At 44.3% G+C, this 22,141-nt stretch overlaps 1 protein-coding gene and 1 long non-coding RNA gene across 4 annotated transcripts in view; one reads left to right on the top strand and one right to left on the bottom strand.

The window, feature by feature from the left end:
* Window positions 1-9,351, bottom strand: part of LOC309346212 — a 45,428-nt gene extending 36,077 nt beyond the window's left edge. Inside the window, exon 1 of one of the 2 annotated variants that reach the window (XR_014158472.1) lies at window positions 9,214-9,351. This is a non-coding gene — a long non-coding RNA (uncharacterized lncRNA). Of the gene's footprint in view, window positions 1-7,528; window positions 7,681-9,213 lie in introns of those variants that run through there. The other variant, XR_014158473.1, reaches the window with a different exon arrangement.
* The window catches only part of MYOM3 (myomesin 3), a gene marked incomplete at its 5' end in the record, with an annotated part of 47,345 nt that continues 25,777 nt past the window's right edge, over window positions 574-22,141 (top strand). The window contains 13 exons of one of the 2 annotated variants that reach the window (XM_081868663.1): window positions 574-725; window positions 5,504-5,640; window positions 6,166-6,240; window positions 7,956-8,115; window positions 9,549-9,706; window positions 10,272-10,367; window positions 11,021-11,109; window positions 14,063-14,107; window positions 16,624-16,764; window positions 17,286-17,447; window positions 18,493-18,634; window positions 18,720-18,919; window positions 20,436-20,492. In XM_081868663.1, coding sequence (XP_081724789.1) covers window positions 5,534-5,640; window positions 6,166-6,240; window positions 7,956-8,115; window positions 9,549-9,706; window positions 10,272-10,367; window positions 11,021-11,109; window positions 14,063-14,107; window positions 16,624-16,764; window positions 17,286-17,447; window positions 18,493-18,634; window positions 18,720-18,919; window positions 20,436-20,492 — 1,432 coding nt within the window. Of the gene's footprint in view, window positions 726-5,503; window positions 5,641-6,165; window positions 6,241-7,758; window positions 8,116-9,548; window positions 9,707-10,271; window positions 10,368-11,020; window positions 11,110-14,062; window positions 14,108-16,623; window positions 16,765-17,285; window positions 17,448-18,492; window positions 18,635-18,719; window positions 18,920-20,435; window positions 20,493-22,141 lie in introns of those variants that run through there. The other variant, XM_081868662.1, reaches the window with a different exon arrangement.

Raw genomic sequence — 22,141 nt, 5'->3', positions numbered from 1 at the left:
GCCCTGCTCACGGTGGTCAGCCAGGTGGCTGTGGGAAGCCTGCAAGCAGGATTCAAGCACAAGAACATTCTCCCCTCCTGCAGTTTCCAGCACCTGGTACTCAGAGGCATATTGTGTCCAATAGTCAATAAAACCCTGCTTTGCACAAAAGCGTTGTGCAAGCAATCAGGATGAATGTTCAATAAACAGGTAATCTGGAGGAACCCTGCTCTCTCTCTCCCCCCTCCCTCTCGACCCACCTCTCTCACACACAGAGCACAAATTCGCAGATTTGTTAATTGGCTAAAACTTGTGCAAATAAATCTTTCTGGGAGCCCAAACAGAAGAAATCCGTAGATTCTGGGCCTGGAAAATCAGCCTGCAGCTTTTCTTCCTTGTTCTGCTTTGACAATGGCCGTGAATACTTCTGACCTAGAAAAATGATCTTGCTTTACCCGTGCAGAGAGCTGTTTGGGGATCATAAATCCTAGATAGTTCTCTCCATTGTCATTGAAATGACATGAGATAATGCTATATTTAAGGCTGCAAGGGTGGGCAGTTTACCCTTGGACACATTCTTCCCGGGACAGTCATTCTTAATGCCATCAAGCAGGGGGAAGGCATCCTTCCTTTTGTCCTTTATCTCTCTTCTTCAAGAGTAGCTCCCTTGCCAACCTGCTCTCTGATTTTTCTCTACACTGGGATAGCAAAGTCAAGATTTAGAAGATTCCCCAACTTCAGGGAAGGTACGTGATTCCTGCCGCCTGCCCCAAACTTGTATCTTGCTTTAAAGATTGCTTGTGATTCTTGACGTATGAAAGACTAGCTGATTTTCATTGTTGCTGCTATTCTTACATTTTGTTTCTCAGGAATTCTTTTGCTCTGTTTTAAATTTAATATAATTTTAATTTAGCATGGAAGGGAAATGCGGTTCCTCCCTGCCCTGTTCTTGAACTAAAAAGAATGCTCTGCTCTTTTATTTAGCTCAGATCTCTTTGATTATTGCTATTTATCATTTCTGTCATACTTCACACATCCTATATTAAAACCACCCTGTGAAGCAGCGGGGTGTTATGGACATAGGGCAACATCACCAATCCTAGTTTTACAGCCCCAGTTTGCAGAGCATGTGCCAACTAGTGTATTTTTGGTTTTTATGGAAACTGCCCAGAGTGGCTGGGGAAACCCAGCCAGATGGGCGGGGTACAAATAATAAATTATTATTATTATTATAACTCTAATTTGCTGATCAGATGAAAGGGCACACTATGGTTTCCTGCAACCAGGAACTAGAAGTTCCTAGTCTTGATTGGCAAGAGAGGGCAGGAACAATGTGGATGAATGCATAAGATTACGCACCAGATTCAGCCAATGTGGTGCACTGACAAAAGCTAGGACAAGGACTCCTGCTAGAAGAATGGGGCTGTCCTCCCACTCGGCTTCCCCCACCCCAAATCTGCTTTGGATGGTGAGAACCACCAAAACAGTATGTGGGGAGGAGAAATGCTTGCGCTGATGGAAAGACCATATTAGCACGTAGTTGAATCGCACCCCAAGACTATTCACTCACAAGGTACTAAACCATAGCTGCCCAAAATGGCTGAACCACTTCTGCGGCTTCCCAGAGGCTCCAACAAGTGTCATGGACAAAGAGTGTTTCCATGGGCATTCCCATCTCAAAACCCATTAAATTTCCTAACTTCACCACCTTGTCTCTCCTCACTTGCCTCCAAGGAGAGCAAACCCCCAACTTGAGTGTATAGCCAAAGTATTTATCGAAAGGGAATGACTGGAGGAGAATCGAAGCAGCTACTCCACTTCAGGGTCTGCACATCTGTTCACTTGCACTCATACCCTCCAACATTTTGGGAGAGCACAGTGGGACACCTTCCCTCCCACCCATCTTCCTGCTCCTCCCCATCTGCCCAAACTCCATGCTCCTTCTCCCGCCTGAATTTTGCACTCTTTCTGGCCTCCACCTGCCTGATCTTCCCGCTGTTTCTCTCCCCCCCCCCCGCATCACCCGCCCATCTCTCATTGTTCCAAAACCTCAGCCAGGACCCAGTGTTCTCACTTATTTCTCAGTATGCCAGTACAATATATGAGCAATGGTCCACAGCAGGTAACCACCTTCAGAGTTGCTGCACCCCAACTACCCCACCGTTCCATCTTTAATGCCTCTAACTCAATGGCAACAGCAATGTTTCAAGTGGCCATGGCTAAGGCCAGCAACATCCACCTGCTGTATGGCTAGCCAATGAAAAGAAGAGTTTGCTCTGAGCACCAGCTTCTGCCAATGGCGATGTAAAAGGAGAGTGGTGGTGCTAAAGAAGGTGTAGGGGGCTTGAAAAAAAAAATCTAATGGAGGCAAAGGTAAGAGCATCTTTTAGCTCTGTTTTTTTGGTGCTGCATTCTGGTGTGAGCCAACTGACTCGCACCACAGCGCGGAACCAAAAACTACACGTCTTTTGGTCCCAAATGGGACATCCAGGATTGGGATCAGGAGTCAGGAAGGCTTCTGTTAATCCAGGAAGTCCTGCTTAAAACGGGACAGTTGCGTAGTATGCTCTAAGCCATTGTGTGCTTAGCATTGTGTGCCAGTACAGACAAAGGAGGCATCTAAAAGAAAACTTAATGAATATGCCCTTTCTGAAATAATATGGAAAATGAAACACAGCCATCCCTTCTCCAAATTTTCCAGTGCAGTTCTCCAGCCAAGTAATGTGTACAAAAATGTAAGTACTTGGGTAAGGTGCACATAGAAATCAGGAGCAGCACATCCCATTGGACTGCTTGTGGCCAGTTGGGTAGTGCCACCCTGCCCTGCCACTGCCACTGCCACTGCCACCTTGGGGGCTTCCATTGCTTGAGAGGGTGGCCTTGCCTGTCCTTTTTTTAATAATATGTTTTATTAATTTTAACATATAAATTATAAAATGTACCACAAAACTTATCACTTATACAATCTTTTTGGACTTCCATCAGCACCTCTGATGATCCACCGTTTTAACCACTTCTTATGCATTTCTTAACTTTATATTGCCTTTACCTCTCTTAACAAATCATCCTCCCCTTTGTCCATTTTTACAATACTTCTAATAATACTCCTCACAAAACTTCTTGCAACCCTACAAACATCGTGTGTTCTTCACAATTACTTTTCAAATAGTCCGTAAATTTACTCCAGTCTTCCATGAATTTCTGGTCTTGCTGGTTTCGAATCCTTCCTGTTAGTTTATCTAATTCTGCATAGTCCATTAACTTCATCCTCCAAGTGGCCTTGCCCGTCCTAATGGCTGGGCAGGCCCTGATAGAAATGCATATATTGGTGAAAATAGGATGCATAAAAGGTTCTGTTAGTGGGGAAATGCTTTGCAAAAATGTATTAGGAGAAATTTGTACTAAAATGCTGGTGGCTTTTCACGGTGACTTCTAAAAGAAAGATTGAATACTGTTGATGGAACGTGAAGGACTGAACTTAAGACTGGGGGGAGGGGGAAGAAACAAAAATTGTCAGACCCTTGTCATCCCTCTCCACACAGAATTAACCTCTCCTATATTTATTTATTTATTTATTTATTTACGAGGTGACCCTCATTACAAATCAGTGGAGCATACTGCATGTTCTCATCTCCTGAACTTCTTGTTAAATCATCTAGCAATGTATACCAGAGTACAGCAAATCCTTCAAGACGAAGGCATTTATTTCTGAGTATGTCAAGAGGACTTGCTCATGAGTATATTGCTGGAGTCCAAGAAATGGCACCATCAAATACCCACCCGCTTGGTGCCTGGCAACAGCCTCTCCCCTTCCAGTTTTTAAAATTGAAAGCAGTGTTGTCTCTTTACTGATTGCTGTTTAGGGAAGTGCCCAATATGGGGCGGGGGCGGGGGGTGTCTGTTGCCTGCTTCTTTGGACTGTGCTTTGTTTTGGTGGGTGTATAGGGGATTGCCTGTTTCGTGGGCAGCAGCGGCAGTCTTTCTTTAGTGAAAATTAATTCTGTGGAGCCCGCAATAGTTCCTTAGATTGCCAAATGGGCCACGCGGCCCCTAGAAATCAGGGACTCCTAGTACTATATATTTAAAGCCACATCATATCACTTTAAACCTTTGTGATTTCCCCAAAGAATTCTGGTTACTATAGTTTATTAACATAAGAACACAAAGAGCACCTAATTGGATCAGTCCAATGGCCTATCTAGTCTAGTATCCTATTCTCACAGGTGACTCTGGGATTAATCATAATGAGACTTATGAGGAGGCCCCTGGTCTCCTCACAAAACTATAATTCTCAGAGTGGTTTAACAGTTAATGCATACACTTTTGCTATTGCTATCTAATAACAACAGGTGTGTGTGTGTGTGTGTGTGTGTGTTTTCCCTCAGTAGCAGGAAAAACATACCATGTGTCCACATTGTGTCCACATTGCACTCTCTTTTCGCAGAAGTCATTTTGAAGGTACCTGCAAATTTTACCCCGTAACTTTCTTTCTAGGAGGGCAAGAGACTGATGTCTTTTTTAAAATGAAAGCTCAGAGTCTGGGGTACTTGCCCAGCAGCTCCAGTGTAATACTTCAAGGGCATTGGGTTGGTTACCTCAGTGCTAGGTGTTACAGATATCAGGTTACACACCTGGGATTCTGGACTAAAGAAGCAATGACCTCATTTTTAATAATGTAAAGTCTAAATAATGTCTTAATAAAGTCTATAATGTAATACTAAAGAATACTAATTTATTTATATCCATTTCGCAGCTGCTAAGTGTTATTTTCATCCCGAATTTAAGACAATTGTCTTTCCACTTGCTGCAGTTCTTATGCTTCCTCTTGCCTGAGCTCTGTTGATGCAAGAGTGATGGGAACACATGCACAGTTAAGTCTGAGTGTTTTGTGTTCACTGCAACAGTTTAACACATGGGCTATTTTAAAACCCGTTACTTGCATTCAAGCGTAAACAGTTTATTAAAAGTATTAGCCTCAGATGTTCTAATTAAAACAGAAAATGCATCTTCCAAACAGAACTTGAGACACACAATAAAACCAACATGCCAAAGACAAAAAAACCTATTTAAATCCAGTGAGTTAAATGGGAGTTTCATTTGGAGACTGTTATCTAACAAGTATTTTGAGTAATTTCTGAGATAATTCACCTGAATAATTTATCTTGGTTTTAACATATCTAGGTGGGGCTTATTGTCTGTTTGGTTGCAAGTTGCTTTGGGTTATCCTGGGCAAGAGAAAGCAAATAACTAATTAACTAACTGAATGAATGAATGAATGAATGGGTGAATTAGTGTGTGTCTTCTTCAACAGGGATGGGTAAATTCATCAATTTTCAGTTCTCTCGGTTTCTCATTTTTTCCCAAGCAAGTTCTTTACATTTTCCACATCATTTTCCATCTTCTTTTCTCATAAAATTACACCAGCATTTTAGTCTGAATTTTTCCATACATACAAATGTCTCTATGCAATTTTGCATTTTTGTCTGTTATTTTCATGAACATTTGATGTTATTGTTTCTGACAGGAATTCCCTCCCACCCCATAAGGGTCCATCATGGAAATCCAAAGCTTTTCCCACCGCAGGGAAGAAGAGCAAAAGGAGGAGAGGCACAGAAATCTACAAATGAGCTCTAGAACAAGGAAGGCAAAGTTCAGGACCAGGTTAGCCAAGGAATGAATGAAATGACAAAACCCAGTGTTATATATATATAGTTTGTGTGTGTGTGTGTGTGCTCGCGCGCTTACAATGAATACCAGAATTTCAAATAATGTAAACTTTTTGTGATAAATTTTGTGAGTTCACGAAAACCAAGAGCGAAGCTTTGGAAGATTCACAAAACTCATTAGGGATTGCTAGCATTCCCGTGAGAATGCCACTACAGTTTGGATATTCAGCATATCATATGAGCAGACTTGCCATTTGTAATGCCAGGAATCTGAATTTAAGATTGGACAAATGGGAAACAGGGAGAAACTGAAATTGACAGATTCACCCATCCCTAACTGAGTATAGTGCTGTTGTATTTAGAAACAGGCTGGGGGTTTTTGGCACCTCTAGTCCATGTGAAACATTTTTGTTTTTGAACTTGTCCCGTTACATATCTCCCTCGCTGCACCTTGTAGTACTTCTTTGGTATTCATGAAATCTTTCATTTCTATCTGCTTTCTCAACCTTGGGGGCAACAGTGAAGAAGAAGAGGGCTTCACACATCTGGATTTGTCCATAGCATCTGCACTTGCATTGACATCGGAAAAATCATGGTAGGTCCAGTAGCTTTAGAGCAAACTTTTCCAAAATTCTAAAGCATAATGAGTTCAGTTAGGGTCAGTTATCTTAGTGATGGAACTGTGTACATTTGCATAAAATCTGTCTGCTGTGTGAATGTGAACTGATATCACCAGCAAACCTTTGGACGCATTAATTTTCTGGAGCCATACCTGCAAGCATAAGGAGATAGTCATGCGATGCCCTCCAGATGTGGTTCAGCTCCAAAAATCCCTGGTTATTGGCCATGCTGACTAATGTGCGTTGAGAGTCCAAATGTATCTGGAGGGTACCATATTGGCTGCCTGCCATCTAGAGCCCTGCTCATAGGTTAAGAACATAAGAAGAGCCTACTGGATCATTCCAATGGCCCATTTAGTCCAGCCTCCTGTTCTCACAGCAGCTAACCAAATGCTTGTGGGAAACTGGCAAGCAGAACATGAGCACAAGAGCCATCTCCGCTCCTGTGGCTTCCAGCAACTGGTATTCAGAAGCATTACTGCCTCTGACTATAGAGGCAGAGAGAATGAAAAAGCATAAAGATTGCTAGTTCGGGCAAAACCTGTGTGGGAATGTTCAGGGGCCCCGAAGAGGATATATTGTTTATTAATATCCTTCCTAACTTGCACTAGCAAGTGTTAGAATTCCTGCTCCATGATTACAGTCATGGGATTGTTGTCTATCACATGATGGTGTATGTTTTGACTCCACAGAGTGGGAAGTGACGGAGACAGGATGTTTGTGTTACTGTGTTCCGTGAAGTGGGACTATTGTCCTTTGTTCTTTCTCTTTGCTGAGAGAGGGAGCCATGTTACAGTGCTCTGTGTGTGTTTATATGTAAATAAAGTAGATTAGCCAAAATGCTGAGTTGCTGAGGTCTGTTACGCAAGCTGCGAAGACTCTGCGGATCCCTAAGTGTGCCAATGTCTGTTGGCATCAGTCGCTGTGATTTTCAGGTAGAAAAAAGCTTTTGAAGTTCCCGGACGATCAACTAGGAGGGAGAGAACATGCCAGTCGGGCATGTGTCTCTGCCAGGGTCCTACTCGAGTGTAGGACGAGCTCCTGACAGCAAGTTCCTTTATTCAGCAGAGTGCATTCCCCTCTACACAGCAGAAAACTAGTTGAAAACTCATGTGAGTTTCTTAAGATAATACGTGATTCAATCTGGCTTGTCCAGATTGAAATGTGTTCTAATATTTTCCTGGTAAGACCCTTTGAATCCCTCCTAAAAGAATAAAGACACCACAGTCTTATTCATAAGCAGTAAAAAGAAAGTTTACTCACGATCAGGCAGAGCACAGTGTGATCCCTGAAGGCAGGCTTTAGGCTTAAAGTTACAAACGTATAAAAGAGGTGTACCCCATAAGGGAGATGACCTGAGGGACTGCTTGGCTGGCAGCCAGCAGTTCATTCCAGGAAGTTCACAGGACGAAAGGAAGATGGAAGAGGAGAGAGTGGCAGCATGCCTTGTCCTTTCACCAGGTCTGGAAAGGTCACGCCCTCCCACTAGTCACATGCAAGGAAGGATGTTCCAGGCCAGGAGGAACAGGAAGTTTTGCCTGGCTGGAGCAAACATTCCTTTGCATGTCCACTCTAGGAAAACAAGGAATGTTGTACTTGACTGCTCTCAGTGGATTACATCCCAAAACCTGAACCCTGCGAGAGGACATGGAAAGCTGGGTGTTATATATGTTATGCTTTCTGTCCCCAGGGAAACGAAAATGAGGCAGAAGACTACTGTTTTGGAGCTAGAGAAAAGAGGACAGAAGAGAGTTCGTTTTGGGAACGAAATGGAGAAACTGGAGAAAACGGTCATTCGGAACTGCCGGGCCTTGCGTGTGAGAGCTGACAAAAAGGCCCTGCGGAGGAAGGTAAGGGGAGGAGCAGCTTAAAGTGGCTTGTTTGAGAGTCAAGAGCCAGCAGCATCCACAGAGGCAAAGTTCATTGGATGGATACAAACGTTCAGTGAAACTGCTGCGTAGCATTTCAGCTCACATCTATCCACCAGCTTGGGGCCAGTCTGGAAGCTTGCAGATTGTACTATGAAGATCATCCTCAAGGCTGCAGCTTTGCGGAGGAGGAATGTCTGGCTCTGCGCATGTGTGGATACTTTTCCATTGCTTTCCGGCAGTGATTTCTGCCAGAGCAACAGATTAAAGTTATGCATGTTAGATGGGATAAGAAAGGGTCAGCGCTGCGTGGTTTGTGAAAAGAGAGCCTGACTGTTGTATGTAGATACTCTGTTGTTATAGCAAGTGGGTTAACAACCAGGAGGTAAAATAACCGAGCCAGTAAGGAATCTCAGTGTTCATTGACACCTCCTGGTTAGTTCTGAGTCCTGAAGCCCCTTCAGCCACATATGCACTATACATTTAAAGCAGTTTCATCTCACTTTAAACAGTCATGGCTTCCCCCAAAGAATATTGGGAACTGTAGTTTAAGGGTGCTGAGAGTTGTTAGGGGACCACCATTACGCCACGAAGAGCCCCCAGAGAAGGTGGATTTACTGTTAAACCATTCCAACCATTGTAGCTCTGTGAAACAGTACATTATAAGATAAATGAACGTGTTAGATTTACAAGATTGTGGACATGCGACTTCCATACAGTGGCCACTTATATATCTCCAGAAAGGAGGGGGCTGCTCTCCACTAACATTTACTTGGAATATATCCGCTGAAATTAATGGACCCAAGTTAGCAGTGACCATTAATTTCAATAGGTCAACTCTGAGTAGAAATTAGTTGGATCCAGCCCAGGAGGACACGTATCTGCATATATGGATTTATATGTATAGATGCAAATTTCTATGATTTAAATAGAAATACTGTGACAGGTATGCTGCATGTCAGACATTGTCCTGTAAATCATTTGTTCATATCCCACACTTTTCAGTGGACTTTCCTAGCTGCAGAGGTATATATTTGGACTTAGTGCACCAAAGCAGCAGAACATTTTAACCCATCTTACCTGCACAAACTTAAAATTTACGGTATGCTCCTGAATCCCTCCCATGAAAGGCTGAGAAACTTAAGCTTCCTGGGAGAGCTGTTCCATGAGATGCCTTCACAGGCTTGACACTCTGTCTGAAGCCTTTGAGAGCTGCTGCCAGTCAGTGTACACAGTACTGAGCTAGATGGTCTAATAGTCTGACTCCATATAAGGCAGCTTCCAGAAAGGGCCTGCCTGATTATTCTGTAGCAGAAAACAGAAGGGTGTTAAGAGTTGCCTGCCCAATTCCTGCAAGTGTATTTATAGAACACTAAGATAAAAAGTTTTAAAGCTGTTTGTGGTCCTTGTCCTAGGCTGAAGCAAAGGCACAGTTGGAAAAGGAGGTCATGGAGCTGCTTTCTTGCCGGCCGCCCATGTTCTGGATCCCTCTCCGGGCTCACGCAGTCTGGGAAAGAATGAGCGTCAAACTGGAATGTACAGTTCTGGCCTCTCCTCTGCCAGAGGTGACTTGGTGAGTGGGCAGCGATGGAAGAATTCAGTTTCAAGAACCCCTTGCAATTAGGGCTGTGGGTGGGGAATTCGATTCAGTTTAAAGGTGACCCTGCTAAACCCACCCTTTTTGCAGCAATATGCAAAGGGAAACTCCGTCATTCTTTTGACATTCACACTTCTCTGAAACTTGAAATGAAGTTCTCCAGCCAAGTAAAGTGTATGAAGATGTATCTGCTTGGTTAAAGTGGGCACACAAATGCATTTATTAGTGAAAATGACACAAAATGCATTATATTAGGAGAGATGGCTTGCAAAAAAAAAGGTTTATTTTAAAAAACTGCATACAGAAATATGCTTCTTAGGGGAAATTGGCACTAAACTGCTGACAAATTATCATGAGGACTACTTTCCATTTCTTAAAAAACCACAAAATGTTGGGGAAACATGGAGCACTGAACTTAAGATTGGCAAAACGAGAAACTTAGATAACCAAAATTTACAGATTCATCCATCCCTACCTGAAATTTGACCTTGCTGCTTATTTTCATGTCTCTGTGTTTGTTTGTTTATTTGCACCTGACTAGGTATAAAAATGGAGTTCGGATTGACACTCGTCTGGCTCCAGCGGGGAAATATAAGATGAAGAATGAGTTTGGAATGCTGACTTTGGACATCAGCAGGTAACGGACTTGCATGAAAGCAAGGAAAAGCCAGATTGTGATTTACCTTTATTGAAACGTCAGGTGCCATTTCTCCTCTGAGCTGTCTGCAGAATGCCTTAATAGTCCAACCACAGGTATTAAAAATAAGCACTCACTTGTGTATTAGGAATCGGGGCTTCCGAACTGAAAGCCGTGGGGCACCCCAACACTTTCAAAAGACTGCGACCCTCCCAACCTCTTTGTCTATCCCTTGGTATTCTCCCTAGGCCACGCCCCATCCCAAGCCCCGCCCCTCCCTCGCCCTCCTCTTCACCCTACACAAGTGCCTTTGCCTAGCTGGAAAGGGTCCCTGAAGTACAATGATGGCTATTTTTTCCTGTTGAAGGTTGAAGGTGTGTGTGTATAGGTACACCTTTCACTTTTGTGCAGCTAGAATACAGCCTAGTCTGCAAAGTTAAGAATCCTCTCAATTGCTCCACCCACCTTTGCCTCTGGCCCTAATCACCACTTGAATGTGGCCCCCAGAAGGTTCCCCTCAAGAGATTGTGGACCTCTGGCTGAAAAAGGCATCCCATTCATGCCCGTGGACTCTGGTCTGGCGCTCGTTGCTGTTGAGGCCTCCTGGGCCCCCCTCAGGGCCAGGTGCTTTTAGCTTCCTCTCTTTCTTTTAGGTGCTCCTTGGACGATTCTGCTGAATACAGTGTAGAAGTGAAAAACGCTTATGGCGAAGCCTACTCATTTGCCACGGTGCTCGTCAGGAGTAAGTGGACGTGGGCAAGGGGGAAGTGATTTTCTTTTCTCTCTAAAATGCTTTAGGACTCTCTCAAGAACCTTCTTTGCAACTTCCTCGTTGCAAAATGTTTGGGGTTTGCACATTATGTTTGTTTCTCATTTGCGAGAAGATAATCTTTTAGCGTGGTAAAAGCTGTACTTTAGGACTTCCTGCTTATTGACATTAGGCAGATGGCCATGCTGTATCGTTTTAGACTCCTGTGGGAAAACCTGTTTATTTCAGCAACCCTACCTAGGCAATATAATTGAGTTATGCATATTTGTTTTTAAAAGTTTTACTGGTTTCATATGTTCTATGTTTCATATAAATTTTTATTTTGACCTTGTTTTATTGATAACTTAGTTTTTGTTCTAAATTCTTCCACTTAGAAGCCACCTTGGCAAGTAAGCAGTATATAAATTAATAAACCATCATCATAATGATAAAACAAAATTTTTGTTCAGGAGCCTGAAGAAGTTCCTTGCAGTAAAAATGGAAATGGAAGACTTTCCATGTGATGCAAAATTACCTTAATCTGCTGTTATAGCAACGACCCATTGTAACAGAAGCAATAATAATAATAATAATAATTTATTATTTATACCCCGCCCATCTGGCTGGGCCTCCCCAGCCACTCTGGGCGGCTTCCATAAAAACCAACATATAATTTAATCATCCACGATGTTTACCAGATTGTTTCCTGTGTTTACTTTGGTTCAGGCCCCATCTGTTCCATTATAGATCCCTTCTGATATCAGGAATCACAAGACAGAGAAACCAGTAGGAGAAGACTTCAGTCTCCCAGGACATTCTATACAGGATCTCAAAGTAGCTGTCTTATTACAAAAGAATTTCAGAAATAGACTGGAAAGAGAAGTTGCTCTATTGCAACTTAGTACCAAACTTAAAACCATGGAGAGACCTGGTCTGAATAGAGACATTGGATTCTTATCTCATTATATATGATAAAGCTATTTGTAGCCATCTCCCCCCTTGCTTTTTCCTGTAAGACCAATTGCAGTCGTTAAGAGTTGTCAACAGGTTTACCACACCTATCAGCCAATCAACCATTCCCACCACCCTTCTGAGTAATACCCCTCCCCACGCTCTCACCATATACAGTGGTACCTCGCAAGACGAAATTAATTCGTTCTGCGAGTTTTTTCGTCTTGCGATTTTTTCGTCTTGCGAAGCACGGACTTTGGAAAAGCTTCAAAAATCACCAAAGTCTTCAAAAACCTCAAAAAAGGCGTGCTATGAGTTGCTCCTCGAAGTCAAGTCGCAACTGCACCCCCTGAATGCACGGTTTTAAGAAAAAGGAAACAAACTTGCAAGACAAAGGAAACAAACTTGCAAGACGTTTTCGTCTTGCGAAGCAAGCCCATAGGGAAATTTGTCTTGCGAAGCAACTCAAAAAACGAAAAACACTTAAGTCTTGAGAGTTTTTCATCTTACGAGGCATTCGTCTTGCGAGGTACCACTGTATAAGAGTCTGGTGACTTCTGTTTCAGTGTATCTGAAGAAGTGTGCATGCACATGAAAGCTCAGACCAATATCTTAGCTGATCTCTAAGGTGCTACTGGAAGGATTTTTTTAAAAAAAAAATTGTTTCAATTATGGATCCCTGTAACCCACTGGGATTTTCCTTTGGTGGTATATAGGAGATTTTCCTCTACAGCTATGAGGCTGAGACAGTGAGATCTGCCAGTGACCTCTAAGCACATTGTGGAGACATAGGGCCTCTCTCTTGGGCAGCCTCCTGGTGCTGTCCAGATGTTCTGGACTACAGCTCCCATGATCCCTGGACATTGGCCATGCTGTCTGGAGCTGATGGGAGTTGCAGTCCAAAGTATTTGAAGGGCACCTGATTGGGGCAAAGTTGCTCTAGATATCTAATGTGAGTTAGCAGACCTGGTGCCTTCCAAGAGTGCCTACCTTCACTTATGGTCTGCCTGTATACTTCAAAATAAACCAAACAATGCAGAACCCTCCAAGGCTTTAGCACCCTCTCATCCAAAGGAAACCCACAAGAACTGCTTCTGGAATTCTTCAATGTTGATACGAGCATAGGAAGCTGCCTTATTCCAAGTCAGCCCATGGACCCATCTAGCTCAGGATTGCTACTACACAAACTGTTAGCAGCTCTCCAAGGTTTCAGACAGAGACTGGTCTTTCCCAGCCCTACCTGGAGAAACCAGAGATTGAACCCAGTCCTTTGGCATGCAAAACTACTGAGCTATGACCCTGGGGAAAATGGGGGATGTGAACATTGCTTTGGAGGATCTGCTGATCAGCTCCTGGGCATTATTATTTAGACTCTGAACTGAAATACAATTCTATAAACTGGGAACCTATGACCCTCCAGATGTTGTGGGATTCCAACTCCAGTCATCCCTTACCATTGGTTGTGCTCACTGAGGATGACCAATGACTTCTGAAGGGCCACAGATTGTTCATCCCAGCTATAAGTATATATAATGCCATTCTGACAAAAGAAGAATGGCAGATGAAATTAATGGGCTATGTAGAATTGGACAAAATGACAGGAAGGATTCAAAACCTGCGGGACCAAGGATTTACAGAAGGTTGGAAGAAGTATATGAATTATTTGAAGAGCAACTGTAACCAACAAATTACGCTAGTAGGACTACAATAAGTTTTGTAAGGAGAAATATACGAAGTGTTACAAAGTAGAAAAAGATAGAGATATTGGTTATGAGTTTGAAATGTAATAGGGAAAATAAGAAATGCATATTAAGAGATTAGACTGGAAAATTTTCAGACAGGACTGATGGAAGTAAAAAAAATGGAATAAGATGTAAAAGTATGTTTAATTACTGTTGAAAATTATATGTTAAAAAACTAATAATTTATATATATATATAAAGTATACATAGTGCCTATCTCATCAATTCCCTTCCTCTCTCTTTTTTTTTGGTAGAATATTATGGAAAGGAGTCTGGATTTGACTCAGAGATATATAAAAGTAAGTACAAAACTAGTTATTTTGTGGTTTTCTCTTTATTGGTTTAGCCTGGCATGTGACCTCATAGTACAGTTTGGGGCCATTTTGTTGCCCAAATGATGAGGTGGGAATGCTGGGGAGAAAGCAGTAGCATAGGTAGCCAGGGGTGGAGGGGGACGCCCATAGGGCATCATGGGGCTCTGTAGGGCAGCATGGGGGTCTGCAGTGTTTTAAGTTGGCTGCTGTGTGTCAGGGGAGTTTGCAGACGCCACTGCGGTTCCTCAGGGGGCTCAACAACTTCAATTTCCCCCAAAAAGCTCAAAATCTTTGGTCCGCCCCAAGCACTGCCAGGGGTCGCTATGCCATTGGAAGAATGTCTAAATGGTGCCTGGGAAGCAGGTCTATGTATATTCTGTGGAGAGAGAGAAAGGATCCTGTTCCAAATGAGCCTTACTCCAGGGGTTGCCAACCTTTCAGGGCCTGTGGGCGCATTTGGAATTTTGAGAGAGTGTTGCGAGCACCAGTCACAAAATGGCTGCCACAGGATTTGTGGCACAACACATTTGCTCACGGAAAGAACCTCTTTGTACTTGTTCAGAATGGAACAAGGAGGGTAGGTGCAAGCAAATCAGGATGAATGCTAGAAGCTACATAACCTCCCTGTAAACATACCAGAATGAATGTTCAACAAAGACTGCACACTATATAAACTCCAAGTACAGTGGTACCTCAGGTTACATATGCTTCAGGTTACAGACACTTCAGGTTACAGACTCTGCTAACCCAGAAATATAACCTCGGGTTAAGAACTTTGCTTCAGGATGCATAGCTGTCAAGTGTCCCTTATTTGAAGGGACAGTCCCTTATTCCAGCGCCATGTCCCGCTGCTGTCCCTTATTGATAGATGTCCCTTAAATGTCCCTTAAATTATGTCCCTTAAATTTCAAAGGAAGCAGCTCCTCTCCCTCCCTCCCTGCCGGCCAGGGAGGAGGGAGGCTCCAACTGTGTTGCTTGGCTGTGTTGCTTACCCAATAAGAAGTCTAAGAACGACTGGGGGGTGGAGCTTGCATGCCTTGTGTGTGGCTAGTTAATGCAAGCTGAGGGGTTTTTTGAATGCTGGATGCCATTTTGTTGCACGTGCTGCTGCAAACTTTGCAGTACAAAGCCAGGCCGGGGAGCCATCTTACGTTGAGGCTGCATAGGCCTTGTGGTGCATGTGATTCAGATTCTATTCAGTTGAACCTCTGGTTACAAAGTTGGTTGAACAGTGTTCTCAAAGCTACCAGCATGAGTTTGACCAGACTGCAGGAGGACAGGAAGACTGGAGTGCCTGGAACAGGTGAGGCTGCAGGTCCCTTATTTTGGCTGCTGGTCCCTTATTTGCAAGGCTGCTGGTCCCTTATTTTCAAATCTGTAAGTTGACAGCTATGTCAGGATGAGAACAGAAATTGTGCTCCGGCCCCATTAGCTAAAGTGGTGCTTCAGGTTAAGAACAGTTTCAGGTTAAGTACGGACCTCCAGAACGAATTAAGTACTTAACCCAAGGTACCACTGTAAGCGTTTTTGTAAACAAATCAGGATAAATGCTCAATAAACAAGTTGTCTGGAGCAGCCCTAAAGCGGGTTTTAAAAAAGCATAGATATGATTGGAGGAGCGGGTTGTATAGATGCCCAATAAAAATAATGAATGAGTCAAACGCAGCAGTTCCACACTTTCCTTAAACCGGATGCAAAGAGCAGAGAATATCTCCATGCACTGTCTTCTGCTTGTGAGCTTGGCTGTTTGTGGCAACCGAAAGCTGCAGATGTCTAGAGAGTTCTAACAAAAATGGAAAACCGGAGCAGAAATTGTTACAATTCACATGTTCATTAGAAGTCAGGAATGGAAATGGTTGGGTTTTTTGATCTGCAAACGTTATGTAAATAATTAGTTGTTTTCTGCATTGTGTTTTACATTTCCCTTCCTCTGAAATGCATTTAAATTAATTAATTGCATCATTAATGCCCCTTCCGATCTTCAGGAGGAGGGGGGGTTGTGGGATCACGACCCCGCCCACACTCGCTCTCGCGAGGCTGGCGTCAGCCTCGCGAGGGACAGGGATTCCCCCAATTAGCATACCCTGTGGCGCCAGCCAATCGGCTGGCGGCAGGGGCGGGCCTTCGTAGGGGCCACTTAAGGTCAGGGCAGCCCCTGGCTCGCCCCCTTTCTTCCCTGGAGACGACGCATTAGTTTTGGCCATAGGAGACATCAAGATGAGCAAAATTAGGTTTTAGCAGAAGCTGAACTGTAGCTGAATGGAAATAGCACTGATTGTGATGAACAGATCATCGAATCATAGAATTGTAGGGTTGGAAGGAACCCCAAGGGTCATCTAGTCCAACCCCCTGCAATACAGGAATCATGCCCACAGCTGTCCCTGGGTGGGCTCAAACCACCAACCTTTTGGTTAGCAGCCAGATGCACTGGATGGAAATCGCTATCTCCTTACATCTGTCAAGGCCAGGTGCTCTTACCTCACCTCATCTTCTCTTTTTAGAGTCACTCAGGGACCTGGAAGCTGACTTTGCTAGCACTTTGAGGCCTGTCTTTTCCAGAGAAAAGGAGCCCTTCACTCTTCGCAGCACTTTTACTTCAGACTTGCAGGAATACCAACGAGACATCCGCTGGTTCAGAGATGGTCTGTATTTGTAAACCCCCCCCCAAAAAAATCCACCACCCATGACTATTGCCATTTGACAAGTATTAAGAAAATCCTGGCCCAAGACATTTTGTTGTCTGAAGTGGGGCCCCAATACAGCCAACACTTCAGACCAGGGTTGGAATACCTTTTTCAGCCTGAGGGCCACATTCCCTTACAGGGAACTTTTGGGGGGCCACATGGCTCCTGATGCTACATACCTGGTTCCTGGTACTAATTACAGGGAAATTTCTCTTGGGGGAAAGGAGGGAAAGGCACCTGGCTTCTCCCAAATGAATACTGGAAGAAGAGATTAAATGAATCTGGGGACGAAATTCTTAAGCAAATTATCCAAGATTGAGTGTTTATGCAAGAATACCCTCTGCATTTAATTTTCCATTAACATTCCCAAATAGGGCTGGAATTATAATTTCACATTTTGAAATTTTGCTACTTTTTAGCTCTGGTAGGAAGCCACCGACCAGGTAAATCCTCATTTACCATCTTTCTCTTGCGCTCAGGTGAGTTGCTGAGAGATTCTGATCGCCGGCAAATAAAGTGTGAGGCCCAGGAGGCTTCCCTGACAGTCTCTTGTGCTTACAAAGAAGATGAAGGGTTTTACAGTATCCGTATACCGACACTTGATGGGTACAACGAGCAAAGAGCTTATGTGTTTGTTAGGGGTAGGTGCACTTGTTTGCTGCTGTTTGGTGATGGCTTTGGTTTATAATTGTAATTTACAAAGGCCCTAAAATGTCAATGGTCTGTATGGAACTAAAAAGAATGTAGGTCCTGCTTAGAGCCTTACAGTCTTTAGAGAGAAAGCAAAAGCAAAACCACAGGTCAGTGGCGAGGAACCTCTTGCCTACAGGCCTAGGTCCACCAGGTCTTCCCATTTAGCCCATGAGGCTGTTTTGGCAAAGCCACATGCACCAGCCCTATACCTGATGCCATTGAGGAGGTCAAGTGCAGGGCAGGTAAAGATGCATCGGGGCTGAAAGAGGGTTCGCAAGTGCCAGCCGCCAGCTGATCAGTGGCACCTTCACAGCTCCTTGCATCGTGCTTAGTGAGTGCCAACAATTAGCTGATTGTCAGGGCTTGCAAAGAAGAGTTTGGATTTGATATCCCACTTTATCACTACCCAAAGGAGTCTCAAAGCGGCTAACATTCTCCTTTCCCTTCCTCCCCCACAACAAACACTCTGTGAGGTGAGTGGGGCTGAGAGACTTCAAAGAAGTGTGACTGGCCCAAGGTCACCCAGCAGCTGCATGTGGAGGAGCAGGGACGCGAACCCGGTTCACCAGATTACGAGTCCACCACTCTTAACCACTACACCACACTGGCTCTGTGCATACTGCTTTGCAAGCCCTCCTGATCAGCTGATTGCCAGGGCTTCCATGCACAGCGCTATGCAAATCCCAACAACCAACTAATTGTCAGGGTTTACAGAGCGTTGTGCAAAAATGAGTCACCGGTTGTTATTGTGAGATCAAGTGAATGGTCCCACCTACCTTTCAGGCTTGGCCTGTGGGTGAGTGGGGGGGAGATAAGGATCCAGTCCACAGGTCGGATTCAGTTCCACATACCTACTGTAGATGAATTTTGTACAATGCCTTCTCTAAAACTTGACCATGCTTTCAAGGGCCAGAAGATAAACTTGGGAGCCATTCTAGCTTATGGGCCAACCTGACTTTTTCTTATCTTTAGATGGCTTTTTCTTATCTTTAGATGCTGAGGCTGAAACTGCTGGAGCTCCTGGGTCACCCCTCAGCGTGCAATGCCATGACGTGAATAGAAACAGTCTCATACTTTCCTGGATTACTCCCAGTGATAACGGTGGAAGTCCTGTTATTGGCTATTACATTGAGAGGTCTGTCCACAGAAGCCACAGATCTGTTATCTCTTTCTTTCCCAGATCATGTTGCACCCAAACTGTAAGGTCCTTCTTTTTCCAGGTGTGAAGCAGGCACAGACGAATGGGTATTGTGCAATGATAAGCTTGTGAAAACCTGCAGATCTCCTGTTTTAGGTCTCACTGAAGGGAAGACATACCAATTCCGAGTAAAGGCCGTCAACCGTGCAGGCATCAGTAACCCATCGAAGGCCAGCGACCCAGTGACAATGATAGACCCAAATGACAGCAAAAGAGTGCTAAGTACATTGGGTTTTTAATTGCTCCAAGACAATTGCTATTTTCTTAACATCCAAGGCAGCCTCCAAGATCATAAAACCCACCAGTAATCCCAAATAAAACAATTTTAATGTTCAAAACACAGAACAATTACCTTGTGTCAGCAGACTTCAAGAGCAATAGATCTGTGCAGGACCACTCAGAGTAATATCACATGTCCTATCAAAAGTGGCTGGTGGGGATAGTCATCTTCCCCTCAAGAATGCCCTGGGCAATGGCACTATGTCACAACAGAGCATCATTCCCAGTGATCCATTCTGGAAGACGTGTGGAAATATCACTGGTCTGCTTTGAAAGCAGCTCAGCAACATAGTTTTTTCCCCTTGTTTATGAAACAGAGAGAGAAGACAAAATCCTCTTCTACTTCTCTTCCACCTCATCTTATTTGTAAGCCCCCCTGACAAAAATTAACACATTTTAAACAACTCCCTAAGATTATTGCCATACCCCAAAAGTGACCAGGGAAAAAATCTAGGCTGATTATTCTGGCCCAGCCTAAAACAAGAAGAACAAAAAGACTAGCAACTGCAACACTTTGCATACAAGAGTCCACTGTAGTTCAAAATGGTGACAGTAAGGAAAGGGGGGACTTCTCCCAACTTTAAGGTCCCTTAAACCAAGGGTATTCAAAGTGGTACCCTCCAGGTGTTGTTGGACTTCACTTCCCATCATCCCTGACCAGTGACCCTGCTGGCTGAGGCTGATGGGAGCTGGAGCCCACCAAAATCTGGAGGGTGCCATGTTGACTATCTCTGAAGAATTCTGCCCCCTTGCAGTTTAGAAGACCCCAGGAGAGCAAAATTGGTCTTGGAAGATGCTCTCATCAGGCATACATCCTCTGAACCCTATTCCTCACCATGTAGGCTCCCCCACCCACCAATTTAGCCTAGCACAAGCTTAACATACGTCTGCATGATTGTTTTGGAAGCTGAAGGAGCAAAGGCACAAGCTTCAGCCTTCTAGCTTCTATACTTTCCAAACTGCGTGTCACGACACATTAGTGTGTCAGCTGCAGTGTGTAGCTGTGTCACATGAATGCTCCCCACGCTCGTCCCGGGGCTGGAAAGGGGTTAGTTTGACCTCCGGTTTGCTAGTAAAGCTGAACTACTGTGTTACAAAATGATGCAAAACTGAATTACTGTGTCGCGAAATGATGTATGCCTAAAAAGTGTGTCACCATCATGAAACGTTTGGAAAGCTCTGTTCTATACCATCATTGGATGGTTGCTTAAGAGCTTTGGGACCAACTCATCCACTGTGCTCAAGAGTAACCCCCGCTATGGATTTAAGGCCCCTAAGAGAGGCGCATGCTCACATATATGTTGTTTGGCCATAATGGGGGCAGGTCAGTTCCCAGCCACAGCCCCCTAGTCAAGCCAGGTAGCATCCTGGCCATTCCCCACCCCCCAAACTCAATTTGTAATTCTTTTCACGATTCCCCACTTGTCCCCATCTCTTTCTCTTTCTGCTCCCTGTCTAGATATCCCTTATGATGACGGATTTAGGACAATTACAGTTTCCAAAGATGAACTGGAACGTAAGTTCACATGTGACCTTTGTCCTTTTCCCCACCAATGATTAATGTTGTGCCTGAGAACTTCTTTATATATCTAACAATCACTTAGGAGTTTAACAGACTAGAAATGCCCAAATAACTATATTTTGCTCAAAATGGAAGTGGCTCTGAATGGGCATTTCTGCTAAACAAGGGGGTTCTCCAAAAACATTTACTTTCCTTGATTTCTCTGTATTTTAAATACCTCAGGAGCCCTAGTTCCTAGAAGTGGGGCGTGTGGTTGGGTGACACTGCAGAGCTGCCCTCCCAACACCACCACCGCTGTTGCTTAACTGGGTGGTGCTGGAGGGGGGTGAGGGGGCTGCATGAATGCACTTGGGGCTGGCCTATGCATGAGGCGCAGTTGCCTCAGGCAGGAGATGCAGGCTTTAAGAAGTGTGCCACTCACTGTCTCCTGCCACCTCCACCACCTTCTTTTACTCCCTCACCACATTCAGCGCACTGGGGCTGCCCTAGGGTACCTCCAGGCGCCTGAGCAGGGAGCACAGAGAAGAAGATAGTGACGGGGGGCTGCAGAGAAGGAGGAGAACATTTTCATTTTTTGCCTCAAGAGGCAAAACCTCCTGGGCTGGCCCTGGATGCAGCAATTGCACTTTAACCACTGCCCTATGCCACCCATGTCTAGCATCAATGCTGGTGGCAAAGTTGAGGTACCATTGCTGCTCTCTCCTTTGAAAAACATTGGGTGTTGGAGCAGAATGAAAATTATATCCATGGGGTCTGATCAGTGGTGGCTAGGGATGGAAGGAATTGTTGATTTCATTTCTGCAAATCTCTCATTTTTCTTCAATTCAGTTCCGCAAGTTTCTGCAGCAATTGCCAGGGGTGTTTGTTTTCGTTTTTAGAATTTGCAGGTTTTCCTGAAAAAATCTCCAGGATTTTTGTTTTAAATTTCTCCTATCTGCAGTTTTGACTGATGTGCACACTTTTGCAAGCAACTTCTCATATAATAATAATAATAATAATAATAATAAATTTTATTTATATCCCGCCCTCCCCAGCCGAAGCCGGGCTCAGGGCGGCTAACAACACTAAAACAATACAACATTATAAAACATTATAAAAATGAGTTAAAAACAAAATTAATGGCAACCATAAGCTAAAGTCTTGAAAAGATTGCCAAAGGAGGGAGTCAGGCTGCGCCCTAACAAAAGGCCAGGTGGAACAGCTCTGTCTTGCAGGCCCTGCGGAAAGATGTCAAGTCCTGCAGGGCCCTTGTCTCTTGTGACAGAGCGTTCCACCAGGTTGGAGCCGCAGCCGAAAAAGCCCTGGCTCTGGTTGAGGCCAGCCTAACCTCTCTGTGGCTTGGGACCTTCAAGGTGTTTTTATTTGAAGACCGTAAGTTCCTCTGTGGGGCATACCAGGAGAGGCGGTCCCGTAGGTACGAGGGCCCTAGGCCGTATAGGGCTTTGAAGGTTAAAACCAGCACCTTAAACCTGATCCTGTACTCCACCGGGAGCCAGTGCAGCTTGTATAGCACCGGATGAATGTGATCTCTAAGCGAAGACCCCGTAAGGAGTCTCGCTGCGGCATTCTGCACCCGTTGGAGTTTCTGGGTCAGTCTCAAGGGCAGCCCCACGTAGAGCGAGTTACAATAATCCAGTCTGGAG

This window comes from Podarcis erhardii, assembly GCF_964252035.2.
Source record: "Podarcis erhardii genome assembly, chromosome: 7".
NCBI classification, from domain to species: Eukaryota; Metazoa; Chordata; class Lepidosauria; order Squamata; family Lacertidae; genus Podarcis; species Podarcis erhardii.
The sequence above is the reverse complement of the archived record's forward strand: the minus strand, read 5'-3'. Positions and strand labels throughout refer to the sequence as shown.